Source organism: Phascolarctos cinereus, unplaced genomic scaffold, assembly GCF_003287225.1.
Source record: "Phascolarctos cinereus isolate Bilbo 61053 unplaced genomic scaffold, phaCin_HiC Scaffold_3;HRSCAF=262, whole genome shotgun sequence".
NCBI classification, from domain to species: Eukaryota; Metazoa; Chordata; class Mammalia; order Diprotodontia; family Phascolarctidae; genus Phascolarctos; species Phascolarctos cinereus.
The window spans coordinates 243,810,726-243,829,620 of record NW_027555736.1 but is presented as its reverse complement, the minus strand read 5'-3'; the positions used below and the strand labels follow the sequence as shown (position 1 = coordinate 243,829,620).

The window sequence follows — 18,895 nt, the reverse complement described above, 5'->3', positions numbered from 1 at the left end:
AAAACCTAAGGATTTTTTTGCACAAAATGTCAGAGCAAAAAAATTGTGGAGTAGCTAATAACTAATGCCAAGAAGAATAATGAATGAACAAATGAATGAAAAGCTTACTAATTATACAAACCTTAAGCATCTCTCCTTCCTCTGAACTCCTGAAACACTTTGTCTAAATTGGTCATCTGTACATTTATTTACATAGCCTTATCTTACCCCTTAAATCCATCCCCTGCCGCTAAAGTATGGATTTCATGAGAATGCAAAATGTCTACAGTGCCTAGATATAATGTTGAACATAGTAGGCAGTCAACAAATATTTGAGGGAATCCATTAAGGTTCTGTTTGTAAGGTTTATTTTCAAGCCTAAATTGTCATCTGAGCTAGGTGAGTATAGTAGGTAAATGCTGGAAAGACTTCAGTTCAAATCCATCATTAGACACTTACTAGTTGTGTGACTCTGGGCAGGTCATTCTACTTCTCTCAGATTGACTTATCCTCATCTACAAAATGGAGATAATAACAGTACCTACTTCTAAGGGTCGCTGTGAGGATCAAATGAAATCATTGGTGTAAAGTACAATGCAAACCTTAAAGTGCTCTATACATGGTGTGTGTTAGTGTGTGAGTGTGTATATTAGTGGGGGTGGCGCAGTGATTTTTCATTGTCATTAGTTTCTATAGTAACAGATAGACGTGTTTGAATTTTCGCAAGCAGTTCGGTTTAAACCAATCCAAACCAAAACTAATTTAAGCTGCAATAAATAAGGCTGCAAAGCAACACAGCAAGTCATTTAATCTCTCTGAGGCTAAGTTTCCTCATTCACAAAATGAAGAAGGCTGGATGAGATAACCCCTTGAAGGCTTCAAGTTTTAGTCTTATGACAGTCTACCTATAAAGAATAAGAACAATAATTTCTGGAAAGCCATTAAAACATTAGACCCTCATATAACATAGCTAAAATAGTGAGATAAACTGTAGAGCAGCCTGTATCCTTCAAAGCATAACCATATACAGTAAGAGCCTAATAAAATACAGTTAACTATTATGGCAGATGTTACTTCTGTCTCCCAACACCAGCATTATTCATAAATAAACATAAACTTTATAAGAGGGCTTTATAATAGTTCTGATTTTATAAGTACCATTTCCAAAGAACACAAGGCAACATAGATAGAGAGGCAGGCTTCAAATGGGAAAGACCTGGACTGAGGTACCGCCTATGACACACATTTGCTATGGGGTCCCAGGCCCCAGCAATCACTTCTGCTTAGTGTACTAGGCAGGTGTTTGACTCTAAGTCAAAGTGACCTATGTAGACTGATAAGAATTTGCTTAATAGGAATTCCCTACATCAATGAAATCGTAAGTTTTCTGGGGGGGGAAAGTTCCTCAGAAAAACTGTACATCCATTTAACTTAATAAACACTTATTAAGCAAAGTTGTATATTAATCACTCAGCTAGGTGTTAGGGATCTTATTTAGTAAACATGATAGAAATTAAGTACATATGTGGGAGAAAGGGAAGGAATAAGCATTCATATAGCACCTATCCTCACAACAACCCTGGGAGGTAGGTGCTTAGTAGGATCCACATTTTACAGTTGAGGAAACTGAGGCAGACAGAGGTTAGATGATTTGCCTAGGGTCACACAGCTAATAAGTATCTGAGGCCACATTTTAAGTCAGGTTTTCCTGACTCCAGGTCCAGCATTCATATATATATATATATATAAAAAATGGGTATCTTCTCAATGGGTTGTGGGTTGGAATTAAAATAAACATTTTAAATGAATTAATTTGAGTAAAAACACAATATGGAACTCTACCCACAGGGTGTCACTATAGAAACGTTTCCAGCTTTGACTTACCTTTTGTGAGCTACAAGTACCCCAGCAAACTCTTCTCTGATGAGCATTTCTGTGCTCTCAGGCACTGAATTTTTCTCAAAGGTAATAGGTTCAATAGTATGATCTTCAGTGTCCATGGTTTCCACGTGTTCTTGTTCTGATGCCATTTCAGCCTGTAAAATTTTAAAGGGTGACAAGACAGATTATTAATTTGAAGACAGATCAATTTGAAACAAAGCAATAATGGCAGAATAAATGCATGTTGATTCAGCATCAAGACAAATTCAAAATAAGTTGATTTGGCTATTTCAGCACCAAAAAACTACAATGAGGACAAAACAGACACTACTCTGGAAAGATAAACAGAAGTAGATGGAGAATTTAAGTAATGAATGTTCAAAGTGTCTTATGTGTAATTTTTTTGTAAAATGGGGATTTATGAGGTTCTCATATACATGATATTAAATATTAAACTTGTAGAGTCTGTAGGATTTCCCCATTTACAATTCTACCTTAAAAAGCTTTGCTAATTTATGGATTAAGAGTGTGGAAAGCACAAACTGCATTTTCCACGAGAATCAGTGACATTAGGAGGACATTTGTGTGGTCATGGGCATCCTCTCTAAGCCTCAGTATCCTTATTTCCCCAGTGTGGGGTGGAGGACCTGGCCTCTATGGTCTCTTCCGGTTCTGATCCTAAAGACCTCAGTTTTAGACAGACTGAACTTGAGGTGCCAGTGAAATATCTAACTGGACCTGTATCATAGAATTCCTAGTTTCCTTCAAAGTGCAGCTCAGATGCCACGTTTTTCCTCCTCCCACGGTCATGAATGGATTTTCATCTGCATTTTCAGAAGATATGAATGGGTCTAAAATGGAATTTGTTTGTTACACACACACACACACACCCCTCCTTGATTGTGCCTAAAAATTACTACCAAAATAGGATGCCAACTTTTTATAGTATGACTACCAGAAGAGACTTTATGGAAGACAGTTTTATTTTCTTCTTTTGTCCTCAATTGTTTTCAGTCATGTCTGACTCTTTATAACCCCTTTTGGGGTTTTCTTGGCAAGGATACTGGAGTGCTTTGCCATTTCCTTCCCTAGCTCATTTTACAGATGAAGAAACTGAGGCAAACAGGTTTAAACAACTTAGCAAGATCAATTTTAGGTAATTTTTTAAAAAAGATACAAGGGATAATGCTTAAATCTTATAAATGTTAATTTGTAAACTTCTTTATAGCAAAAACGAATAATGTCAAAATTATTCAAGTAATTCATGAACTATTAGAGATGAGAGCTGCACATCCACGGTGATTCCTTGCCTGTAAAATTTTGTTGGGCTTAGTCAGGTTCTCCACACCTGGAGATAATGTTATGATGTTTCTAGGTTTCCATGTGAAAATTCACGTTACTGGAATTTAAAATGCATTCTTTTTTAGAGAAGCAGAAAGTCTCTAGCAATTTATATCCTATCACGAAACCTCTTTTTCACAGATGTTCACTGTCACATAATCTCCGCACAAAGCACTTGAACTATGTCTCATCTTTTTTTCTTAAACTTTTTAGTTCCTCTGACCAGTGGCCCAAGAGCATTTTCCCAACACGTACATCCTAAAGAGGCTTTCCCGGCATAACCTCATTCTCTACAATGTTATTTTTTCATCAATATTTTCTTATGTTTCTGAGATTTAAAGAATTACTATTCATGTGAACTCATCTTTCACTTGACTGGCCAGATACTTCCTGAGGCAGCAAAGTGACACCGTGCATAGAGGAGGGGCGTGGAGTCAGAAAGATCTGAGTTCAAATCCAGCCACAGACACTTAATAGCTGTCTGTCCCTGGGTAAGTCTATCTCCATTTCCCCATTTGTAAAATCTGTAAAGTGCTTGGCACAGTGCTATATAAATGCTCATTCTCTTCCTCTTTGCTTTGTACACGTCTATCATGAAAAATGTAAGGCTTAGTAAATGAACTGATGTTGTAAAAGTGCTCTATAAAATGCTGCTTACTAGTCCTACCTGAACAGTTGGACTTTCTCCATTCTCCCCCTGGGTGGGGGGCTGTGGGAGGCAGTCTGCCAATAACAGGCTATCTTTCATCGGAAGTTTCTTGGGCTGTTGTTTATCTGTGTCCTTTCCATTTAATTCCTTAACCTTTGGGAAAACATTTAGAAAGTCAAAGGAAAATCCCATCCATCTTGCTATAGTGAATTTTTAAAAATAAAATACATTTTCTAATCTTTTCCCTAGGAAAAAATCAATTAACTGAATGTAGAGATTATCATACCTAAACTATGTGGCAAAGATCTTTATGGTTTCTATATGCAGTGAGAGGCAGTGTGGTATAGTAGACAGAGAGCTGACTTCAGAGCCAACAAGACCCAGATTCAAACCTCACTTCTGACGCATACTGATTGTGGGACTGTAAGCATATCATTTAATCTCTCGTTGCCTGAAGCAGTTCTCTAAGACAGAGGTGTCAAACTCACCCATGTGGCCAAAACCCCCTAGTGCCACACAGCAGATTAAAATGTAATTGAGAAATGTTTAACAAAATAAAAATACAACATAACATAGATAATGTAAATAAAATAACAACCAAAAAAATTTAAAAATAACAAAAAAAAATAAAAGTTTTTCTAGATTAATATATGTGGCTCATTGGGATCCCTTTCATCTGAGTTTGACATCGCTGTTTTAAGAGTACAAATTGGAAGAGAAGATGCTATTAGGCATTGGTGAAGTGAGTTTTTTCTGCTAGGAGCACAGTACATGGAATCATAGGTCCAGTTTAAAAAAATTTTGCAATATGAAATTAGCATAGGTAGAAGAAGAAATGGTTGGAAGACTCTTTTGAAATAGTCACCTTTTCCATTATGAAATCAGCAAAAAACTGAACATGGGATTTATTTTATAAGAAAGTGGGTTAACCCCCCTTCTACATTGGGGGAGTAAGTGGGTGTGGCACACCTGTGATCTGGAAAATCTGCATAAAAATTTTTGGCCCTCCCTTCATACCACAGAAGAAGTCTGAATTATTATGGTATTTAAAATATGCTAATATTACACAATGCTATGCACATATTTTATGCATTTCTGAGTTTCTAAAGTTTTTCTGTGTTGTCTGTGGCTTCCACAAAACTCCCCCAAAATTTCCATTTAATTTTTTATGCCAACTTGCAATATATCAAAACCATGATGGGAAAAATTGCAATGTGGAAGGAATAACTGTACTATTTTCTTCTCTATTACCTCTTTTAATTTGCCTTTGTGAATTTGGTCCAAGGAACTACATATAACTGAATATCAAATAGAATAATAAACCTAAATTGATGACTATAAGTTCAACAGACTAATTCTAGCAACAGGAATATTCTGGCATGAGTAGTTTTGAAGGACTTTATCTCAAAGTAGGCTTTGTACATAACAACTATATTAAGTGTTCAATTATGAAACTGCAATATTTTCTTCATGACCCTCTTCTTATAGCCTAGTAGCTCTGTATTCTTACCCTTTTTATTGGGGAAATTGAAATCATGCTTACCTTGCTGACTTCCCATCTTTCCTCCAACTTTTCCACTGTGACAGACCCCTGAATGGAATCTTGAGTACCACAAGAGACCTGCTCCTCTCTTTTTTCCATGGCTATTTTTTCTTTCTTCTTCATTTCAGATCTTGCTTTGAGGATGTTGTTAAAACTGTTCTCAGTCTCCTGCTTAACAGATACAAGTCTATTCTCCAAATCCTTGTGTTTAGATTTAAGTGAATCTGTTTCATCTTTAATAATCTTCTGTCCCACCGAAGAGGAATTCTGCTTGATGGATTCAGCTAAAGCTAAAATCTTTTCTAATGTGTCACCCTTTAGATTAAGGAGGGCTTCTAATTCCTAAGAGTGGGAGGGGAAAAAAAACTTATCATGAAAATATTTCAATTTAATTATCACAAGTGTTAATTGACACTAGTAGTGACAGGGTCCACTACTTGACTGGGAGGAAATATGGAAAACCTGTTAGTCACAAAGTACAAACTTGAAGTGGGGATGGGGTGAGGGGAGGAATCAAATAGCTTTGGAAGAACACCAGACTGAATCTCCAAGGTCATTTTGAACAAAAGTCTAGATTTTTATCACAAGTGTCATCTAAGGTGAGACAAGCTCAAAAAACAACCCAAGTATTTATTAAGCCTACCAGACATAAGGCAGCACAAACAAGGAAGGAATAGAATGACAGGCTGTCCCCACATGACATTCGTGACTTTCAAAAAATATCACATGGAAATGGGTGAATAGATCATTCTGTAGGTCAGTGAAGATTCAAGGTCTGAGGAACTCAGAACCCACAGAGTACTGGGGATACCATTATAGTGACTAAGGGTCCAGTTTAAAGAGATTAAACTTTAAAACTTATCTACACTTATTAATAGGCAAGATCATATACTAGTCTGTATAGCAAAAAGACTTTACATGCATGTGTCTTGCCTCAAATAGATAGTTAGCCCCTTGAGGGGGTGTCATCATAGGGATGCTCTCTTCCCCCAGACCCCCTTCATATGGCTAGTAAACCCAGCACCCACTGAGACTGTTCATACAACTTGGATGGGGTGAGTCACCAGTTGTATTCCTTCTACTGAGAGGAAGGACAGATAGGCTTGTCCACTGTCCTGTTATACTCTCTTAAGGGGATCCAGGCCTTACCTTCTGCCTTGCTTCTCTATCTTCCAGATCCCTAGCACTGTTACCAGACTTACTGATACAACCTAAGAACCCCACAGCCTCGCCATCTGCCCTTCCACTGAACCCTTAGGATTTCAAGGCCTTTTCATTTTTTCTGGAGCTGATCTTTTTGATGTATCATCTCCCCTAATTAGAGTATGAAAAAGTGTGCTTGGAACTGAGTAATCACTTAATGAATGCTTTTTCATTCATTCAATTCCTGTTTATTCAACAAACATCAAACACATGCAACTCCTTTGCATCTCCAACACCAAGGGCTTTGCACATAGTAGGTTCTCAGTGTATATTTTAGATGACAAAGTAGACAATAAATATGTTATGATATTAGCATTGCCTTGCATAAAGTATGTTCTTAATAAATGTTCATTGAGTTCTTGGAGGGTTCAGGAAAAAGAGTTTTACCTATCTCTTCAGCCCCTGTACTAAAGATGAAACAACTCTAAACCTCTTTCATAAGGCCTGTGCCATTGTGGGTCAGATAGGGAATCCTAAAATGCCTTTTATTTATTGTCTCCAGCCTCAAAATGTTGGAGAGGTACCTAATAAAGTGCTACTTTATCTCTTTCCAAAGGCAATAATGATGGAGGCCTCAAGTTTTTTTTTAATGTTAAAACTGCTCATCTCAATTCTTAGAGACCCATTCCATGCATATTCTATATATAGTTCTATGCATACAGCCAATACTTTTTCTTTTAGTCTAAGGATGATGGACTGCTAAAAAATATCCCGAAACATCCTGTCCCAAATCTAAGTAAGAGATGGCGGCAATGAGAAGTGTTCAGAGGTGTTCAATTTAAGTGTGTGCTAGGTGTTGGAAGGTTTAAAAAAATGAGATCCATCTCATGCACTGGAGAAGTTTACAGTTTAGGAGGGTACGATTAGACATTTATGAAATCTAATTTAAGTTTATGGGCTGGTAGTGCAAGTGCTGGGGGAATATATATTTCTTTAATTAAAAAGTAATGGAGGGGCAGCTAGGTGGCACAGTGAATAGAGCACCAGCCATGAAGTCAGGAGGACCTGAGTTCAAATCCAACCTCAGACCAAACATCTGACACTTACTAGCTGTGTGACCCTGGGCAAGTCACTTAACCCCAATTGCCTTTAAAAAAAAAGGATAAAATAAAAATAAAAATAAATAAAAAGGAATGGATATCTAGTGTGCTCTATGAGCATGAATAGCAATCAGATCAAAATAACTTAAGCTCCCCCCAAACACACACACACACACACACACACACACACACACACACACACACACACACATACACACACACACAGAATGAAGCTCACCCCATCCACTGTATAAATTCCTTCACCTCTTTTGGCCTATTTTCCTTATCCATAAAATGAGGAAGATGATCCTTAAGGTTCTTACTAACTCTAAAATGTGATGATTACATAGGATGCCAACTGCTTTGATCGTTCCCTAATTCCTAGAATCATCGTAGAGTATCAGAGACCTCCAGGATCACTTTCTAGAATCATGTGGGGCTTCTGGTTGTTATGGAATAGAGAAGTGACAGAAGGGTTGGCACAATTACCTAAGTACTTACAATATCTACCCACTGCTCAGTGAGTTGCCTATATCATTCAAATTAATTAGCTCCCTGAAGAATAAGAAGACCTATGGTCCATTGGTTCCATGGGACTAGCACTTGGACCTTTGACTTAAACCACTTTTTTTCAAGTTGTAATCAAAGCATTATCTTGGTCTATTTTTTTAATGTTTAACACTGATCATTTTTAAATGCCTACCTTAATTAATTAAGCATTAATTAATGAATAATTTACTAATTAATAATAATAATAATTTGTCAGTTGCCTATTATGAGCATGGCAAAAGGCAGTGAGGCACAATGGACTCAGGACAGCTTTGGAAATGGCAAAACTGGTTTGAAGGCTTGTTTTCAAAACATACTATCTATGTGACCTCAGGCAAGTCAACTTCTCAGTGCCTCAGACAACTCGCTAAGGCTTTAAATCACAGACAAGCTACCTATCTGCATTGGTGGAGGGAGTTTGCACCCTGGGAGCATTACATACTATGTAATCTGTCTCCTCAGCGCTACCCCCTCCCCAAGATATACACACACATACAGACTGACCCCAAATGTGCAAAGTACTGGTAAAAAAAAGAAGACAAATAACATACAATCACTTCCCCTGAGGGATTCCTTCCCTCCTATCTAGAAGAAGTAATTAGACATATTTCTTTTTTAATCTGGCAATTGCATCATACCTGTAATTTTAACACCTTTTGCTCAGCTACCTTTTCATCTACTAGGTCATCAGGAAAACTGAGGAATTGCTGAGAGAAACTTTCCAACGTGGTAGTTAAGTCTGCAACCAAATCCTGATACAGCTGGTGTTCTTGAACGTGACCTTCCAATTTACTCACTGAATCCTAGAAATAAAACCATTTTTAAAGTCAATACACCTTTTCCTTTACTTTCCTACTTAAAATGCCACTTTGTAGTCCATAAACTTAGGAAGTTTCATATAAAAATGAGAATCAATAAGTTACACAACCTCTGTTTATATGAATAAGGCATGATGGATTATCAAGGAGAATTCTACTTGTGAAGCTCTTCAGCTTGGAAATCTCTTTCCCGATTCTTTTCCTCTGAGGAAATGTCAGGTATAAATTAGAGACCTGAGTTTCAGTCCCAACTCTGCTATTAACTAGCTGTGTGACCTAGGGGAAGTTGCTTTCTGGGCTTCAGCTTCCTTATCTGTAATGTTGGGGGCAGGTAGGGTACTGGGGAGGGGGCAGTAAATTAGCTAATCTCTAAAGTCTCCCCTAACCCTCATGTTGTAGGTCACTCTTCTTATTGGATTCATTTATGCTCTCTCCAACCATTTTTCTTCCTTCATTTTATTACTGAAATGAATGTATTTGACAGATGTGTAAGAAAAAAAACAATAGTTACAAATTGTATAATCAACTCAGAGGCATCTGTTTATAGAATTGGACCCTCATTTTATTAAGCAGCTTTACATTTGGCTACAGGAAATATGAAAGATATTACTATTAACTCTTGCTCCAAAATAAGGGAGGCATTATGGTATAGTGGACAGACCTTTGTGTCAGGGGCTCTTAGTTCAAATTCTACTCCTTATGTTTATTACTTGTGTGGCCTTGGATAAATCACTTAACCTCCACTGGCCTCAGTTTCCTTGTCTTAAAAATGAGTGGGTTGGACTAGATGGTCTATGGGGTCCCTTCCAACTTTAGATCTATAATCCTGTAATGGTAGTAATAACCCAAGAGTCTCTTTCACATGGAACAAATTCCCAAACTAGCTTTTAGGAAGGAGTAATCCCAAGTTGAACAGCAACATTAATGAGAATTTATCTAACTACAAGAGTTTAAAAAAAAGTCTACAAATTTTCTGGGAAAAGTGCTTTAATAAGATCTGTGTTCAAGGATCTGCGATTTTACCAGTAGGGGCACTTCTTCACAATCCCTTTATGATTCAGTAGACAGTTTTCTAGAGTTTATGTCCCTGGTGATTTATTCCTAGAGTTTATGGCCCTAGAATTTGTCCCCCTGGTTATGAGTTTCTCTGACTTTAGCTGGGTGGTCCATCAGTCAAAAGACAGTCAAAATTCACTGCAACCATACTTAAGCCTTTCCAGCTTGGTAGAACCTGTCAGAGCTTAGGCCCCACAGGCACAGTGAGGTCTCAGAGAAGGACTCTGTTGGAAGATGGAAAAAATAGCAACTATAAAGCTAATCTCCTTCCAATCTAATTTGTGTCTAACTAAATCCATGACATGGGTAGCTAGGTGATGCAGTGGATAAAGTGTTGGGCCTGGAATCAGGACAACTCATCTTCATGGGATCAAATCTGGCCTCAGACACTTCCTAGCTGGTGTGACCCTGGGCAAGTCACTTAACCCCTGTTTGCTTCAGTTCCTTCATCTGTATAATGAGCTGGAGAAGGAAATGGCAAAGCACTCCAGTATCTTTGCCAAGAAAACCCCAAATGGGGTCATGAAAAGTCAGAGACAACTGAACAAAAAAAAAAATCCATGACTCCCTTCCTCTCGCCATCTGGTGAAACCAGAAGTTTCACCCCATTAATTGGCTATCTCTTTGAACTCTCATCTTTCTATTCATATATGTCATGCACTGTGCCATTCTCTTGAGGGAACGTACTCTTCCCCCACAAAAAGCTGTTTTTCCTTCTGACATCTTCACTGTGCAAAGAATTCCAACTTAGGGAGCAGTTGAGGACACAAAACGGTGTGATGTCAACTACACAGCTATGCAGACACAACTTTGGCATTGTCTCATGCATGAAGTGGCTCAATAAATACCAACTCCTCCTACAGTAAACGATGGTCATGGAAAGACTGTAAAAGGGAATACCACCATTATCCTCGAGCTCAGTAGTTTTGTATACAATGGTTCTTTGAGCAGAAATGAACATGTGAATTGTGTTCTTTATACTCAGTAAGCAGGCACTTGTCTCTAAATAACAGTCAAATAGCTCTTAGCTTAGTCAGTGTCACCAAGAAACAATGACATAAAAAGACCTTGTTCAAAAAGTGACAATGTCCACAAGAAATGCAATTTAATATTTTGACCTGTAATTGGTGAAGGAGGCTTTCATGGAGCTGCTTGACTTCTAGCCATTTTTCTTCGCTGAATTTGGAGTTCTTAGTGCACTCCAGTAGGTAATTTCCTTGAGTTTTTAACTCATTAAGCAAGGATGTCAAGTCTTCCGCTTTCTGAAGAAATTTCTTATATATTTTCAACTGAGCTTTCTTTTCTTGCAAACCATTCTGCAAAGCAAAACTTGATTCTTGTTTCTTCTTTAATTCAGTAAGCATTAGTCTTAAGTCATCTTTGCTTTGTAAATACTTTTCTCCTTCAAGCTGAATCTTTTCCTGATGGCTATATTTTAACAACAGAAAATTATATTCATTAGATGTTTAATAAAATGGAATACTTTGTATTTTCTATATACATACATCAGACTAGAAGACAATAATGTAACTCATTTGTTACCCTCAGAGATATTCCTATTATAATTTGTATACATTTTTCTCAAATGACAGAATTTACGTTAGACTCCAAAAGGAAATGATTTGTAGTATTTTTAATAATAATATTTACATTGTAAAATGGTTAAACCTATGACTATAAACACTCTGCAGTTTAGTTTATAGAGTATATAAGTATATTAAGTTTATTGAATAGGTTTTGCTTATTTTTATGGTATCTGACAAGCATTTGTTTTTAAGTCCTGACAGAAAATAAAAATCTCAGCCTTTCAAAAGAAAAGTGAACTTCATTACTAATGACATCATTTGAAACTAAGAACTTCAGAATCATTAAAAGTAACTTTTCCCTAGAATTCACTTTTCAAAATTTTTATCAAATAATACTTATCAAAATTTATATATGATGTATTTATAGCACTTCCTTCGATATTAACAGAGTCTAGCAGAAAAGTGCTAGAGTTTTTTGGAGAATGGGGAAGGTAAGTTTGTTATCAATAATCAGTAATCCTACAGTCAGTATACCACTTCTATTAAATACTATTGAATCATGGGAAGGATTTCTAATGGCTGATATGGATAAGATTTCACTCTACCCTACTTTCTTGCTGCTGCCCCCAAATTCCTGAACTATTATTCTGCAGGTTATCAATATCAAAAGTCATGGATGATAATTATATTATACTTTTTATAAGTTTGTCATTTGATGCAGAGAGATAATGATGATGACAATGAATGTATGCCTTTTACCTCAGATATGTGTTGGCTAAATGGATAGTGTGGTCCCACTGATTCTTGATATCAGAGAGAGTATCCTGAACCAGAGATGCCTTGCTTTTCTCACCCAAACTCATGATATTTTGTATTTTCACATCCCCTTCAGGTTTAAGTAAAATGATTTCCTAAAATATAAACAAACAAACAGGTAAGTAACAGCACAACAGACAGCTAGGTGGTGCAGGACCTGAAGTCAGGAAGACTCCTCTTCCTGAGTTCAAATCTAGCCTTAGACACTTACTAGCTGTGTGACCCTGGGCAAGTCACTTAACCCTAGTTGCCTCAGTTTCCTCATCTGTAAAATGAACTGGAGAAGGAAATGGCAAACCACTCCAGTATCTTTGCCAAGAAAACCCCAAATGGGGTCACAAAGAGATGGACACAACTGAAATGACCCAACAACAAAAACAACAACAATACAACATAATCTCCTTTACTTTTTGTTTTATGATCAGTGGTTCCCCAACTTTTTATACCAAAGATCCCTTTAGCATTTAACTAAATTAAAAACAAATTTTCATTTTGTATATCTTCAGTTGCCAATTATGTTTTTCACAGATTGGACATGAGTCATTCAAAAAATAGGTTTATTTTCTTTATTTATATTTCTGTCTTCTCCCAGCCTATATTATTCATAAAATTGTTTCCTTCAATTCTTCTACCGACCCCTCCCAAATCTGTATCTTTAAAAAGTACCTAAGGCACCTAGCCTTTTACTACATGACATTTACAGGATAGCAGTCTATATTACAGATATATTGATATACAAACTATATAAAAGTTACTTTATTTTTCAATCTAAAAAATGTATATAACCTTCCAAACCTAATCTGCCTTTGCTCTGACCCATTCCACAATTCATTCTTTCCTTGCTCCCACCTCACTCTGCTAAATCAAGTTTTTTTTCTGCTCTGATGTTTGGAAACTGCTCAAAACTCAACTCTTTCACAAAGTCTTTTCAGACTGGAGTCATCTGCTTCCAGTCACTTCAGGAATTCTCATCAGCTTTCCCTTACTCTTCTTCATCCTATCTTCCTCTGTAATGCTTAGCCAAACTTATCTTTGCATATAACTACAGTTGACTTTTGTGTGTTGCATATATTTTTATTTTTCTCTTCACCAACAGTGAGATCCCTTGAAGTCAAGAGACTTAACTTGCTCCTCACCTTGGTACTCAGTAAATATTAATAGACAAATGACACTAACTCATTTTTATATTGTACTTTCAGATTTATAAAGTACTTTATAAATATTATCTTAGTTCATCGTCACAACAATCCTGGGAGGTGGGTGGTATAATTGTCCTCATTTATAGATGAGAAAACTGAGGCAAACAAAGGTTAAGTGACTTGCTGAGGGTTCATGTAGCTAGTAAGTATCTGAGACAAAATCTGTACTGTGCTCTTCTGAGCTCCAAGTTCACTCTGCAATCTAGTTGTAGAACAAGTACAAATTTCCCTCAACAAGCCCTTCAGTGTCAAGCTTTATCACTATCAAAAATGTCTTTTCCTAAGCAAAGTCCCATATCCTGGAGTTCCAGTTCATTTACAATTATTCTGTTCTTACTGGTCACCACCTCTCTAAGAGAGGGAATTCTATTGTATACGTGAAGATCATTACAAAAGCCACTTCATGGTCTTCTACTCCACAGGCTTAATGATATCAATTTCTTTAACCATTCCTCAAAGACTATTTCACAACCACTTTAATAATTTTTTCAGAGTTCTCCTATAAAACTACTTCAAATGTGAATTCCCTAAGAGTTTTCAAAGCTCTTAGCCAATTGTAGTACCTTTATTTTTTGGATCCTTTCTTCAAGGGGCATTTTGCCTTCAGTTGAATTCAAAACCATGAGTGACTCTTTAATCCCCATTATCCAAGCAAATACATCATGTACAAGATCTTCAAAGCTCTGGTCTTCAGGAGGAGGTGACTGATGATTTCCTACTTCACATACTTGTGTTAAAAATGTCTCATATTCCTCAATCAAATGAGTTGACTCTATCACTATTTCTTCTCTAATAAGTCCAAATTTCTTCAATGAGTTGTTCAACTGAGCAAAAGATTCAAATAGTTGCCTGGAAAATTCCAAACACAAAAAATAAAGTTTATGATATCTTCTATACCACAGAGGAATTTAATTTTTTTCAGGCAAGATATTTGATAAAAAGTTAGGGTTACCTTTTTCTAGTTAATGCTTGGAAGAAAAAATTATGCTTGTTTTCTACTCCAGTCTCTTTCCATTTTTCTTCTTGATTCATTAGCCATTTATTCAAGCTTATATAGTCATCCTGAAGCCTGAAACAAAAAGTACATTGTATCTACAGCGCTAGAATTGCAAATCCAGTGGGATCATCCTTTTAAATGTTGGCACAGTACCAACCTCATGGCTAAGTTATGACTTCCTCTAAGTAGAAGTTAGACTTTAGGGAAGACACTATTTTACTTTGAAGCCTATTAGAACCTGAGTAATGATGAGTCATGTTCTACTGTATTAAAACAATTAGCATTAAATAAATAGATATACCATAAAAGCACAGGAATGAAATTTCAATAACTTCTTTTTAAAACAAGTGAGGGAAAAAGATAACAGGAGGAAAGAGCAACACCTCATTCAATATCATCTTAACAAAAATCAGCATTGACAGCTATGATGGCCATATTTGCCATATATTGACAATATAAGGCAACAATGGAGAGTGCACTGAGTTAACAAATATGAGTCGCTTGGTGAACATGGACAGCTACGAATCTTCAAAAGGTCTGGCCTGATGCCAGCCTCTCAGGATGTGGATTACTTCATTAAAATGGTGAGGGAATTTCCAAATCACCCCAGAATCAACCCCAGGTTAAAAGAAGGATTTTTTTTATCTGTCATGTGGTCTCCATACATCTATTGGCCCTATAGACCAAAATATTGTAAAATAGTATCTATGTGAGAATGATTAAATACTTTATCATCTATGTAATCATAACACATACATGTAGAAATACACTTCTTTTACTACCTAAGTAACTGTTGCAAGCAATCATGAAGTCCGTTGGCTTGTGTCTGACATGTGAACTTCATTTTCTGCAGTTCCAATTCCTGAGTCATGATCCAGTTATTCAGTTGTTCAACACTTGCCTTGGGCAGATGCCTTTTTACATTATTCAGTGCAGTTTCTACTTGTTGTATGTCCTTGCTTCTTCCCTCAAAGGTTAGGAAATCCTTAATAAAGGCAAAAAGTAAGAGAGAGAGAGACAGAGAAACACTACTTAAGCATTTATTCCTTTCACTTTCTTTCTCTTGGCAAGTCCTTATTCCTTATTCCTTGGCTAGTCTATGGATGGGACCAAATATGCTACTATGTTACAATGATAATTCTTGATCTTCTACATAACAGAGTACTGTAGAGATGCTAAGAATCCAAAATGGTGAATGATCAAAATGACACTTCTACTTAGACAGGGAGGTGTTGATATTTCAAAATGGGTATGCATTTCTGTAAAATACCTCATTGTGTAAATCTAAGCAATGCTCTTTTCTATTAAACTTTCCCTAGAGCAGGTATTGTGGTCAAGTGCTTGGATTTCAAGTGTTGAGGTGCAGATGACATGCCATTGCATAAACTAAAAGAGATTACTGCAATAAAATAAGCACACAAGTAAGATTATTACTGAGGCAGATAATTAAGCTGAGGACCTCAAGTGCTCTCAAGAAACATGAAAGCATCATTTGCCAAAGGTGAAAGGCAACACAGCCAATCAACACGAGGAAAACCACAAGTTGACAACGTTGTATGCTTTTATACCTTTATCCTAAGTGTCTAAAATAATTTTTCAACTGCTATTTTTTAAAAAAAGATTAATAAAACTGTCAGGGTAGAAGAATGGCCACGGGCATAGGGATATGACAACAGATTCAGGAGCATCTTCTTTCAAAGGGATAAGAGTAGATTTAGGGCCTATATCATGTACCTTAATTTTTAAATCCTGGAACATCTTAACATACCCAACAAACCAATCAAAACCAAATTGAAATTGTAACTCATGACATTTCATGGAGAGGCTTCAGACATTTATTTGTACCTGTAGGGAGCAAATCAGATACTTCCATGCATCTGTATTTACTTATCTGGGGCAGAGAAGGGGGGACTAGAGTGAAATACCTTTTGTGGAGAAATTGATAGAACCTAATTGTCAAAACATTAGAATATAAGCTAATTGTGCACAAGATTTTTTTAAACTCTTCATACTTCTGTCCCTAGCACCTAGCCCAATGCCTAATACATGACAGGTGCTTAATAAATGCTTGTTTATTGATTGACTAGAAACCAACACCAGCCTACCGTCTTAATACAGACCAGGGAGGTATGGCATAGCAAAGTTCTATACAGGGGAAGGCAGCGATCTTCTTTATCTGCCACTTAAAATGCCAAGGGGCATTCAGTTCTTTTGTCAGGAAGTAGAGGGACCTGCAATCAAGGCACATGGTTCCTGATTCAGCCCTTGCTCTCTATATTCCCTTGTTAATAAACTTGCTAATTAGGTATGTCTACTAAACCACCAATCACAGCCTTGGATGGCAGCTCATGCTTGTCAGAAGAGAACTAGTATGGTAGGAGGTACAGCACTGGGACAAACCCCAAATGTAGTACAAGAAGGGAGCTTTATTGAGGGTGGGGATACTCACACAGTATAAGGGCAATTGGGGAAGATGGACACACACAGGGAAGTCTACTGGGGGTCTGAATAGAGTTTGGTGCCCAATGTAGGGGAGGTGGGGTGGGTTCTTCTAAGATTCTTATGTGGGTCAAACAAGACCAGGTGTTGGACCTAGGGTCAAGGTTCAGGACTAGCGCTAACTCATGCTGGGGAGATGCAAGGAGAAACTAGGAACTAGCTGATATGCAAACCTCCTGGCAGAGGGAAAAGGGACTTTGGACCATTACTGGCTAGTCTTATTCTGATAGGGTGACTGGGGATTTTCTTTAAACATTTTTCTTTAACAGGTTGAGGAAGCTATCATATTCCTTATCCCTATCTGTTTATACCTTAAAAATCAGGCCTCCGTCATTTTCCACCAAAAGAAAAACCCCACAAACAACCAGCAAACAAACCAAAAACAAACAAACAAACAAACAAAGTGAAAACTATTAAAACAGATTCATGCCTTACATTAAGTTTCTGGAGTTTTTCTTCCACACTCTCTTTAGTTTCTGGTGGTTCAAAACACTCCTTAAGGGACAACTGAATATTGTTGAACTCATCGTCAAAATTTTTGCACTGATCTGCAAAAGGGCATTTAAAAATTATATTTACATATATATATATATTAATACAAAAAGAATTAAGGAGTATTACTTGTTAACATGAATGACTCTGAATCATGCTTCCCAGGCTAATGGTGCAAATGGAAATTGACAAAGGATTCTATATACTCATAATGCATTATTACGTTTTATAAGTATCTACATATGTTTTTATCTCCTGTGAGCTACAATAAGCCCAGATTTGAGATTAAAATAGCTGCATGGAAAATTCCAAATACAATGATACTTTACAACATCTTATATAAATTTTGTATCATCCTGAGCAGCGAGCACAATATTTTGCAAGCAGTGGGCACTTTATAAATGTTTCTTAAATCGATTTATTGCCAACTGAGGATAAAGAACATTTGGGGACCCTTGGTGAGGGAGTTTCTTCACTTGGAATTCCTTATACCAATGGATCCACATGTACATATAGTTCCTATCTTGACCTTTCTCTACCAATATCCTTACTGATCCCATCCCCAAAGTGGGATCATAAGACAAGCTATGAGACCCACTGAACACAACTGTATGTACATATGGGCTTCAAACACCATAATCCTAATTTCATTGAATAGGAAGGTCATGTTATATGTCTAACAAGCCAGAGAATTATGGCTGGAAGAATCCTTAGAGGAATTATCTAGCAACTTTTTCATTTTAGAGATGAAGATATAGTGTTGTAGTTTAGTTGTGTTTGATTCTTTGTGACACCCTTTTTAAGTTTTTCTTGGCAAAGATATTGGAGTGGTTTGCCATTTCCTTCTCTAGCTCATTTCATACATGAGGAAACTGAGGCAAGCTGGATTATGTGACTGGCCCAGGGTCACACAACTTGAAAGTGTCTGAGGTCACATCTCAACTCAGGTCTTCCTGACATCAGGTTCCATGCTCTATCCACTGCTCCACCTAGCTGCCTCTGAGGATATAGTAGCTTCATGCGAGTAAGTGATTTGTCTGAGTTCACACTGCTAGTTAAAGATTTAACCAGAACTAAAACCCCAACTACTAAACAATTATTCTCAAACAAATTTTCCCCAAAGACCAAAATGATAAATTCAGACCCAGGCTTCTTAGATGACTCCCTTTTAAAGATGAACCTTGAATTAGACTTTCCATTCAGATTATCAGACATAAATTAAGATATACCAAAGCTGAGTAAGACTTTGTTAAACATCTGGGTAACTGCGTGGTGCAGTTAGAGAGCAGGACTTGGAGTCAAAAATA

At 36.9% G+C, this 18,895-nt stretch overlaps 1 protein-coding gene across 1 annotated transcript in view; it reads right to left on the bottom strand.

Moving 5' to 3' along the window:
* SYNE2 (spectrin repeat containing nuclear envelope protein 2) overlaps positions 1-18,895 on the bottom strand; it is a 352,560-nt gene that overhangs the window by 217,120 nt on the left and 116,545 nt on the right. The window contains 10 exon segments of the mRNA XM_020986547.2: positions 1,864-2,015; positions 3,869-4,003; positions 5,394-5,735; positions 8,824-8,988; positions 11,178-11,487; positions 12,345-12,496; positions 14,164-14,449; positions 14,553-14,669; positions 15,380-15,582; positions 17,532-17,644. Coding sequence (XP_020842206.1) covers positions 1,864-2,015; positions 3,869-4,003; positions 5,394-5,735; positions 8,824-8,988; positions 11,178-11,487; positions 12,345-12,496; positions 14,164-14,449; positions 14,553-14,669; positions 15,380-15,582; positions 17,532-17,644 — 1,975 coding nt within the window.